At 40.8% G+C, this 10,949-nt stretch overlaps 1 protein-coding gene across 1 annotated transcript in view; it reads right to left on the reverse strand.

The window, feature by feature from the left end:
* Positions 1–10,949, reverse strand: part of cntn6 (contactin 6) — a 152,740-nt gene that overhangs the window by 44,061 nt on the left and 97,730 nt on the right. Inside the window, exons 6-12 of the mRNA XM_085273026.1 lie at positions 9,359–9,454; positions 6,525–6,728; positions 6,278–6,380; positions 5,951–6,135; positions 3,612–3,754; positions 3,391–3,520; positions 2,914–3,067 (exon numbers count right to left, since the gene is read on the reverse strand). Coding sequence (XP_085129152.1) covers positions 2,914–3,067; positions 3,391–3,520; positions 3,612–3,754; positions 5,951–6,135; positions 6,278–6,380; positions 6,525–6,728; positions 9,359–9,454 — 1,015 coding nt within the window. The remainder of the gene's footprint in view (positions 1–2,913; positions 3,068–3,390; positions 3,521–3,611; positions 3,755–5,950; positions 6,136–6,277; positions 6,381–6,524; positions 6,729–9,358; positions 9,455–10,949) is intronic.

A 10,949-nucleotide genomic window follows, 5' to 3' on the forward strand; every position in this document is an offset into this window, starting at 1 on the left:
TATTTCTAATATATATGATTGACATCACAGAGAGTAACGAGCACAGCTTGGGGGCAGAGCACTCATTGGTCTGTTGGAATTACACATACGATAACCTCATTATTTAATATTTTAGGCCTGTTTTAATATGAGCATCTTTCACTGTAAAAGTATAAAGATGACAGAAAGTAAGGAAACGGATAACAGGTCTCCTTTAATAACACCTGTAATAGTAAAAAAATACAGAACAAAATCCAATGTATATCGACCTGTAAGACAATCTAAACAAACTAAACAAGCATGAAAAGTAGTCAGACTGCTAGAATGACAATGAGATCAAATCAGGGTTCAAAACTCGAACCAACAATAATCAAAAAGTTCAAATGCGAGAATAACAGTAAAAGCTAAACAGGAACCCAAACTCAAATAAATTTACAAAGAATTGCAAAAATTACCACAACACATAGGACCATGATACTAGAAGCTGGCTACTGAGATTTATTATATATTAGGGCTGCCACAAACGATTATTTTGATAGTCGACCAGTCACCGATTATTTTTGCGATTAGTCGACTAATCAGATCATGCATCCATTGGACATAAAACGTACAGCTTATTGCACCAACATGCATCTGCTCTTATATAACTATCATTAGCTTATAGCTTTAAGTGTTTCAGGTATGTGCTAACTAAAAATAAAGGCAAGATGATAGTTTATTAAATTTTAATGAAATCTGCAGGTTGTTTAAGTGAAGTTTAATAAACTCCTTGCTATCTATAATATAACGGGACACCGGAGTATATTCTTGAGCATCTCACACTTCTGATAATCAGTTGTCTGCTTGATGTTTATTCAACTGTGTAAAACTATAACTTTAATCTCAGCCAAACCGATTTACCCAGGAACAAATAAAATACTAAAAAAAGCCAAACAATAACATTTTTAAGTTATCTAAGTGACTTATATATCATGTTTAACCTGAGTAGCGAAAGGTTTGAAAATGATTTGCTGGGAGTCCGGTGTTCTCACCGGCTCTAGTGAGCCTTGCCCCCGGCTAGCTATCGAGCTAGTGGGTAACAGACGTCTCCGAAAACGTCGGAGCGCTTTTGCAAATATGTGGTGTCTTGATAAACTGAGCAGATATTTGAGGTTTACACAGCTACATTATATGTTAAACGTTTATTTTGTGACCCAGAAAGAATAATAAGAGTAACATTAAAACTAACTAGCTGCTGCCATTATTGACAACTGCGCTAGGCCGCGCTATGAATTCTGGGACACAGCTGCTTCTTCTTCTTCGGGGTTTAACGGCAGCTGGCATCCTTGTACGTGCAGTGCTGCCATCTTCTGTTTCAGTCCGTTATTACACTCTTAAATCCTGCTACTTATCCCTGCATCTTTTGGGATCTTACAAAGCTTCAAACGACGCATGACTGTTAAATCAGTCGTCGACGATTTTGATAGTCGACGTAATCGTGACTAGTCGACTAATCGTGGCAGCCCTATTATATATTAATTTATTCATATTTATAAAGGATAAATGTTAAATCATACTATTTCTCCATACATTATTCTATTTGGTTAAACTGCCAACTTACTTCAATTTTCAAATATCATATTTCTTTTTTATAAAGGTAACAGCACTATAAACATTTTCCCTTTAATAAAAAGGCTGACTAACAGTTGGTAATGCAGCCTCATTGTGACATCAATACAGGAAAGCTTCTGTTCCTTTGATGGCCAATTTTAATGCATTATTACCAAATTTATGACCTCAGAGCTCCACGTTTAGAATACAATTAAAAATTCAACTTACTGCCAAACCTTTTGTTATTTCAAAGCCTCAATTGATGTTAAGGTGTTGTAAGCCACTGAAGCTGTGGTGGCTTTAGGAGGCAAGGCACTAACACAAAATTGAAGCCATTAAGTAATTATACAGTGTGAGACTGACAAGCCTTTTGGACGGTGTTTTACAGAAAAGACATGCTTTCAATTTCAAGTTGGATGATGTATGGGTATGCTGAACAATGGCTCAAAGACGGATAAACCAATGTGCCAATGCTGCTTTTTATTCCCATCAAAAAAACAGAAGGATCCAAAATACTCCAATATTATGTGATTAAGATAACATCATATTGTCAACAGTGGGAGCTGCACTTAGGCGCAGCTCAAAAGTGTGTAAGGAAAGTGATTTTCAGTGATTGTTGACAACTGTTAAACTGCTGTGAAGTTTCCTGGGAAATAATTTGTCTGCCCTTATTGTAGCCTGTCTACCAGTTATCTAGCCATCACTACATGACCTTTCATGTCCCTTTCTTTGACACCCAGCGTTTAATGAAAGCAGACCTCATACTGTGCTTGAACTCTTGCTTGGTTCATCCTGTGTGGATTAGCTTCTGCTGAGGCTGGGTGCAACAGAAAACGGGTTCTTTTAGCTCACAGGTGTCGCCTCAGACCTTCAATCATGACACGGCGCGGCCTGTCATGTCGCCTGAGGTGGCGTTTCACTGAAAGATGGAGTCAGATTGTTTTTCTCTTTGGCTTTCACATGGAAAAAGTCCCAACAGGATCTCTGTTCTACTTTTTTTCCCCGGCTTTGAAGATCTGTAAAACTGCGGCGACACCGGACGCTTTGAAGTTTCAAACAGCTAAATCATACAGTGCTCTCCTTCCTGTGCATTGCAAAACTGATAAGGCTCGGTGTCATGGCCTCCTTGGTACAGGCAGCAAACGGCAGCAGTGTCAGCAGAAAACCAACATCCATATCCGAGGGAATAAGGTGTCTATCTAAAAAAAAACACATTCTTTGACCAACGAGGAAGTTTTATGCAACACTGATTCCAAAGTCCCCTTGAGCCAAGGCATAAATAACAATCGGTACTGGAAATTAATGCCTTCAGTGGGTTGTGCAGCGGTGCTTATAATACCCTACCTCTCACTGTCCTTCAGGTGCATCCCCCCCTCTCTCCACCAGGAGATTGTGGCCCTGGGAGAAGCGTGGGGCCGACACTCTAACACCACCTCACCCCCCCTCTGGATCACCGTGGACTTCTTCACGGGGCGCCGGGTGAAGTCAGGCGGCGAGGCTGAGGAAGAGACCCGTGTTGATGCAGTTTGTCTCGCTTTGTCAAGGTGCAACAGCTGTGCATCAGCCAAAATGTCAAGAGCATCACCAGCAATTACGGAAATTATATGTCACCACCAGAGCTGGCTCATTGTAGGAAATAATTATGGAAATGAATGTGCAAGGCTCAGTGAGGTGCTAGTTTAGCTGGTTTCTACTTATTTATTCACTTTCAAATAGGGAGCATTTTAATTCCAGTGACAGCAAGATGTACAGACAGCATATCTTTGCCTTGCCTCTTGTTCAGTCCATTGTAAATGAAACAGGGCAAACACGACTGCTTACCTACAACCTTGAGCTCAGCACTGGCATACACAGATCCATGCTCATTCTCTGCCACACACTGATACATCCCAGAGTCTGACAGACTAATCTTGGGTATGGTCAGTCTGCCTGCTTCCAAATGGATCCTCTCCTGAACAATAAAAAAAATTGAAAGAAAATGTCAATTATCCTTATTAATGATTTTGAAACATGCAGTACTCGTACTCACTCACACATCTTACCTCTGCTTTTAGTGACTGACCATTCTTCAACCATCTGTACGTAGGCATAGGTTTGCCAATGGCTTTACATTCCCACTGCAGGTTAGCATCGATGGCCATATGGGCATCTTTCAGTGTCTGGACCCACTGTAGATGTTCAGCACCTGCAGAAAGACAAATGGTTATGAATATATCCTATGAATTCAAAAATTAATTGCATATATTCGTAAAAGTGTCGCTCTACAAAAATCAATCCCGATGTGACAAATATGGTAATTTCCCAGTGAAACTCAGGAATTAAGAGTAAGAGAGAAAGAGATTATTTTAAATGAAGAACTACTGCCAAACAACGTTTTTGGGAAGACAAAATCCCGTTTGATTACTCATTCTAAGTCATTCACGTGATTGTAGTGAAGGAGAAGGCATACTAGACCAGAGTTCACACTTCTGGTCTTTTCTGGTCTCTCCTAGGCAGGAATTAGTGACTTGACTTCATTAGTGACTTGACATGTTACTGCTGGCAACAGATAAGGAGTGGCAAGTAAAAGAAAAGGTAGTATTACCTAAGCTGTCTTTGGGTGATTGTAGACTTGACATGCTGCCACAGGTTTGGACCATTTGCAGAGGTTTTACTGTGCCTACTGACAGCTCTGCCATTACAGCATAATCGGTGAAAGATGACACCTCTGTACGAAGAGAGCAGCTCTCTCTGTCATATAGGACCTAATCTTTCTTATATTATATAGTGTATGGCACTGATTCTCTTTGCGAACCCACAGTAAAGAGTTTCAAGTTACGTACAACATGGCCAATCAGTGGAATCATTAATGTAACCAATCTGAAAAACCCAGAAAGAGATGAACTTCAAAAAGCACCCAAAGAGATTCGTAATAACTGTGCGAATGATTGTATACATTAGATTGTATAATCCAATTAGATATATAAGATGAGCTACATAGGGATAGGAAATTAATAAGAATTTGGTTCCTTTGTAGGTCGACTGGGAAATGGTCAACATTATTTAGCATGTGAATATGATCTTTCTTTGATTTCACGCTCATCTGTTTTGCTATTTGCATTAACACTTGTTGCCCATAAGTCCAAAATAATGATTTTATTGATTGATTTATATAAATATAAAACAATACTATTCTAATCGATACCAGAATAGGTATACCTACAGCAAGCGTGTTTTTATATACTTGAAGATTTGATAATTATGAACTGATCACTGCTTAGTTTAATTTGATTTGTGTCTCTCAGTCTGGTTGGGATTTAGTACTAACACTACTTAGTAAGGGTTAGGCACTAAATTGCACATTGGTTTTCAGAAAAGATTGTGGTTTAGTTTACGATATCTGTATTTACTACATTAACCCAGCACATTAAAAATGGCTCTTTAGCAGCATGTTTAAATATAATTCATTTACATTTGTAATGGGATGGAAACTTCTTTGTGCTGTTGCCATAACCTTGTGTATCTCTGAGACAGGTAATACCAGTATTTGGCATCATAGGCGTGAACCAGCTGTTCATGCAGGGCTTGTCTGAGCTTCAAGTCATACTTTCAGCGTCAGATGTGCAGTATTTAGTTACTAACTTTAAGAAGCTCTTGCTCACTACTACTTTTAAGTACTGGTTAAAAACTTCCTTCTTTACACTTAACTTTAAGCTCTAGTTAGTTCTACTTTTGACCCTCAGATTTCTTTTAAATTAAAAAAAAAAACTCCATTGAATTTGTTCTTTTTATGTTTTAATGTGACACTGTTTCAATGCCATCTCCATCTCCTTTTGAATTCACTGTGAAGCACCTTGAATTGCATTCATGTGAAATGTGTTGCATAAACAAACCTGCCCGGCGTTACTGCTGCTTTGTGTCAACAGCCATTCACGGCTTAATCTTTAGCACTACTGATGTCATAACCAGACACCTCAGAATCCACGCTGCATGTACACAAGGTCTGCATAAAACAAAGGATCCTGAATCTAGTTCAGACACTGATATCCATCTTTCCTACTTTCTTATCTGCACACATGGCAGACAGGAGCAGGCGAGACACTGACTCCTCTCTCTGATTCAGAGATGGTAAATTTGTCCTGAGATACTGGAAATCATATTTTCTAATTTGAAAATATTTATTGCACTGCATTTACACTCCAACAATAAGGACATATGACTTCAAATTATCATGCTTATTATCCTTCCATTAGAACAAATATTAGAAAAAATAATGCTTGAATAAAGGACTGTTTTCCAATAATTATAGCTCTGACTAAAGGTCTAAATATTACTGAAAAAGAAAAAAAGGGTTATTAGTAGACTCCGATAAGCACGAAGCAAAATGTTCTTTCTTACTTACTGTGGAATATAAGTTGCCCTCTGGCAACATTTCGTCCTCTGCTGTTTTCGGCTACACACTCGTACACGCCGGCATCCTCTGGGCGAAAATATGGAATTTCCAGAACCCCGCTGGAGTGGTTGATTTTAATCTTGCCAGGGAGTGGATTTCCATCAGCTCTTCTCCATGAGATGGAAGGCACAGGGCTGCGGAGGTCAAACACAAAGAGGTCACGCAGGCCACATTCTCCTGCTCCACCATGACCGGAAAGATTGCTGCTGCCGTGTTTGATAGTAATTGAGGACGCTGCTCTGCAAATACTCCAGTGGACTGTGTTGTGCCACTTACTTTCCTAAGGCAAAGCATTCCAGTTTCACTGACGATCCTTTGGAGACATGAAGGGTGTCAGGAAACTGAACCTCGATCTTTGGCTCGTATTCGCCCATCACCACTGCACAAGGAATAAATGGAAAATCATATCATTTAAAACACAAAAGAAGGGCAAGAGCTGTGGCGCAGGTGACAACTAGTTCACTCAAGTGATTTATCTCATAGACTGATAACCACAAGGCAGACTGGTGATGGTGATGCTCACCGTCCCTCCGTACCACCACTGGGGTTGGAGAGCTGAACACTGTTGAGTTGGTCATCATGTTTCTCACTGCGCATGTGTAGTTCCCCGCATCCGATGCTTCAACTTTGGCTATGTACAAATTTCCCGTCTTCTGAGAAATGAAACGACGAGCATCCTGCTGCAGGAAGCTGCGCTGTCCATTGAAAACCCATGAATATTTGATCTCTGGAATAATGGGAACAGGACATGAAATGCAGATAGTGAGGCACAAAAGAAATAAACTTTCCAGTCACATTTACAAAATTCCCAGAACAGCAAGACCATTAATGCCTAACACATACAAAGATAATTTAAGGACAAAAGTACAGGCCCACCCACACATTACACTTACAGTATGGGAGCTGCTCGGCCATGGACACCCACGCTACAAAGCTTTGGTGCTGATATTAATGCCAGAGGAGATTTGGAGTTCTGCACTTATTGAGTCATCATGGGATTGACCACTTTTAAGGACAATAATAATTCATTATTAAAAGGTGTGGACCGACACGTTCACTCTATGTAGTTTATCAGGAAATGAGAAATATATTTTATTTATCTGTTGAACAATACAAGATGACTTCAAAGCACAAAAGAGTTCAAAGTGTTTTTAGTTAAGCCAAGTTAAGATCAGCTGACCTTCTGCTCGGATGTTGACGCACAAACTTATGGTTGAGCATTTTTATAGTATACATGGTGAATTCAACTCCAACAACAATAAGTCATCAAGAATGTTCTTTTTGAGAAAAAAATAGGACCTTTTTGGACATTTTTAATTAAATTTAATAAATAATTGAGCCATTTTTCTTCCTTTATTATCATAAATTTGGGCGTTTATTTTGAGTCGCTCCCCCAAACAACAAATCTGCAGCTGACTCCAGCGCCCACCTGACTATTTTTCTGCTTTTTAACTGAAAGTTTACATTTGTGTGCTATTTTCTAAAGCTTTGTGCCTTCACTAGGCTTGAAGCGACATGGGACTGGGTGCTGCGGAAAGGTTAGGTAACATGGGAAGCACTGAGAGATGGGCTAAGGTTGCGCTGACACATACAGCAAAAGAATAGCCTCTCTGTTTTGACTCGGATCATTGAGTTGCTCAGCGAGGCTGTCATCACAGGGGACTCCAGCAGAAGAATGCAGGTTTGATAAAAGTTGAACCCAGCACTGGGACACTTTTTTTGGCGATATTGGTCAAGCCTCTAGCTATCAAAAATGTACAGAGTTGGTTAGAGTTCTATGTTATGTGTTATAAAAACACTGGAGGATCATATTTTATTTTTTCATTTTTTGATTTGAACTCAGAGTTTTGGGTTATTTTGGATGGCGTCATTGTTCCTGCCTTATCTGTTGAGCATGTGGAATATGGCAACAACACTTATGGTTATTAGTCTCTAACTTTATTAAAAATTATTTTACACTTCTGAAACAAATAAAAAACAAACAAAGAAAGGACTGATAAACAGGCCAATGTATGAGTGCAAAGCGCAAAGAAAAGCGAAAGAGAGCTAAGAAGAGTGAGAAGCGTCTGCAGGGAATGCTGAATGAACTTTGCTATTAGTGCAGCCCGCCCGTATCAGACACATGACATTCTGCAGGCAGCCCTTTTGACTGGGCAGATGGGGGAAAAAAAAGAAAGGAAAAAAAAAGTCCCACTTGCTTTCCTTCAGGGAAAGCTGTGAATTAAAATCATTACAAGGGAAGTCAGGGCAGTAACTGACAGACCTTTCATGATTAGGGACTATCAGAGAGTGGGTCTGTTGAAGAGCTGCAGTCTCACAGCAACAGAGGACTTGCAGGCACATAATCTCATGTCCTCTGACAGAGTTTAACTCACAGAGCAGCTCCTTTTAGGCCACTTACCTATTGATTGCTCTGAAAAGCTTCAAATGTCTCCTTTTTTAATAAGGTGCATCAGTGTATTCCTCAAGTGGTGCATCAACAAGTATTAAAGAAGTATTTAACATTATCTAAAGGTGGAGGGGAAAAAACACTTTTTTGTTCCATTTTAAAAACACCTCCAGCTACTGTGGTGTTATCACATCGTACAAATCCCATCAAATGTTTCACTATGCTTCATTTAAGAGGAAAAATAAAGAAATTGAGGTTTTTTTTGTTGTTTTTTTTTTTTAAACGGGAAGGGAGGGAATGCTGGAGGGCAAATTGCTAAAGTGTGGATTCCCACGTGGCAGCAGGATTCAGTTGGAAACAGAGAGCGGAGAAAGGCTGGTATGCTGGCGTGAAATTGTGCTGGTGGGCATCGAATGGCTGCAGGAGTGTGGACCACTTTGAGGGTCTGCTAATCAGTAGCACACAGACACATGAGCCGACTCACTGCTGTGCCACGGGATAAACGCTCCCGCGGCCGCACCAGCCACCGGCAGCCTTTATTACCCAACAGATAACCTGCCCACATCCAGGAAAAAAAGGAAAAAAAATGACAGTCGGGGAAGTGGAGCACTGGAGACTTTATAGATGACAGCATGGTCACAGATCATATGGGCAAGAAAAGTGAGCTCAAGGTTAAGAAGTATGAGGCTATGAACTATAGATGAAGGCATGGGTCTGGGCAGGTAGAGCTGCGGCTGATCATAAAAAGTTCCCTGTCTGACAGATAAGGAGAAGTGAGTGGAAAACAGTATGTCACGGTTCTGAGGGAAGAGCTGCAGAAAGAGAAAGTGGGAAGACATAAAAACAAAGAAGACGCTGCAGTGTTACAGCGAGATAATAAGCAGCAGAGTAAGGGAACAATAAAGATTGCTGAGGCAAGCAGGAGTGTGAAAGCACAGCAGACAAAGAGTCAGGAAGGTGCGCTGTACCTCCGTAATGGGGCGGGGGTCCGCAGAGCAGAACCACGGCCTGACCCTCTCTCACCGACACCGTGTTCCTCGTCTTGCTGCTGAAGTTCTGCAGAACTGTTGAGCGCAAAACACATCAATAACTTTTCAGGGTCTGACAGCTGTAATAACTTTAATTTTACGTGCGGGCGACATCCGAGGGAAGGGCGTTTTAATCCTGCACAACATTTCCCAGTTTGTTCATATCGCTCACAAGTCAAACCCAACAGCCCCCTGTTCATATCACGGCATGCGCTAGAGACCAGGCAGAGGGTACACCAAAATGCTCCTCTCCAATCGTGCGTTAGAGATTACTTTCACCTTTAATTAAATGCTGCTGTGCTGCGTGAGACAATAAGCAGTGGGGAGACATATCAATTCCAGCGTCAGAGAAATACCATCAAATCCCGGGAGGGGAGCAAGCAAATATCAGCGGTTGTCAAACCAGAAATCAACTGATTAAAAGTCCCTCCAAATCAAGACGTGCAGGCTTCATTCCTTCATGCATTGCATCAGAGCTGCAGACTAGTGTGCAGCGGTAACACACTTACTGTAACTGCTGTCATCCGTGTAACACTACTTTTTGTTTTTTTGTTGCATTTACTTTTGACAAGTGATTTTTTTTCCAGGTTTAAAAAACAACAGAAAAAATTGATGCTGTGCATTAATTAGGTTTTAAAAACCACTAAAGAAGGCAAACAAGAAATGCACTGTTTGACCAAAACAGGACGTGTTAGACAAAAACAAGACTGGCAATCTCAGTAGCTAAACAAGTAAACAGCTCTTTTTCTGGCAATACTTTACCCTATCCAGTGGAAATATAGTAAGGCCACCAAGTTGTTTATTTTTTGCTTGCTTCTTTTATGCTCAGTCACACTACAGAAAAAAACGATGGCAAAAATCAGTGCTTGCCTGGTGATTTTTCTGCATGTAGCTGCAGCGACCAACTGGTCAACCAGAAGTTGAGCTTACAACACCCTCAACCTCTGGACAATCACTTTCAATCACAAGGGGACACAGGTTGCATGGTGTAAGGCAGCCTGGCTTCTAACAATCACGGTCCGACTGCAGTGAAACAGAGTCAGTCTGCGCTGATGAGCGCAACTCGTCTGCATCTCTTTGCAGTTGAATCAACTCAGTTAATTACCAACAGGCTTTAACAGCAAGGTTTTCGAGCAGCTATGCAGTCCTGTAGCAACTACATCACTATTTGTTTCTAATATAAGAGGTAAGAGTTGTCATAAATCTGCTCGTGGCGTGGTCACCAAACACAGTTTTAATTAGTGAGTATGAGCCGCCTTCATCCAGTACTTTTGTTAAACTTCTTTGGGCATGTCTTACCTCTACAACAAAGAGAAGTTCACACCCCACAATGTGGCGGGGCGTGGTCTGGACATAACTGCAGCTGCCGTGCAGGTGCGTGCACCTTCCCAGCACGGCATCAGCAATCATGTCCCGTCTTAAAATCTGTACTGGTTCCTGTTTTGAGTGTTGTTGTTGGAGTGTTCGGCTGAGCTAGGAAACTGCAGCCTTGTGTGTCTGTGAACAGCAATCGAGTGTGTAAATAAAAGTT

This window comes from Mchenga conophoros, linkage group LG5 (genome assembly GCF_057382185.1).
Source record: "Mchenga conophoros isolate Kocher_MC1m ecotype Shallow Benthic linkage group LG5, M_conophoros_male_GT1.1, whole genome shotgun sequence".
In the NCBI taxonomy this organism is placed as follows: Eukaryota; Metazoa; Chordata; class Actinopteri; order Cichliformes; family Cichlidae; genus Mchenga; species Mchenga conophoros.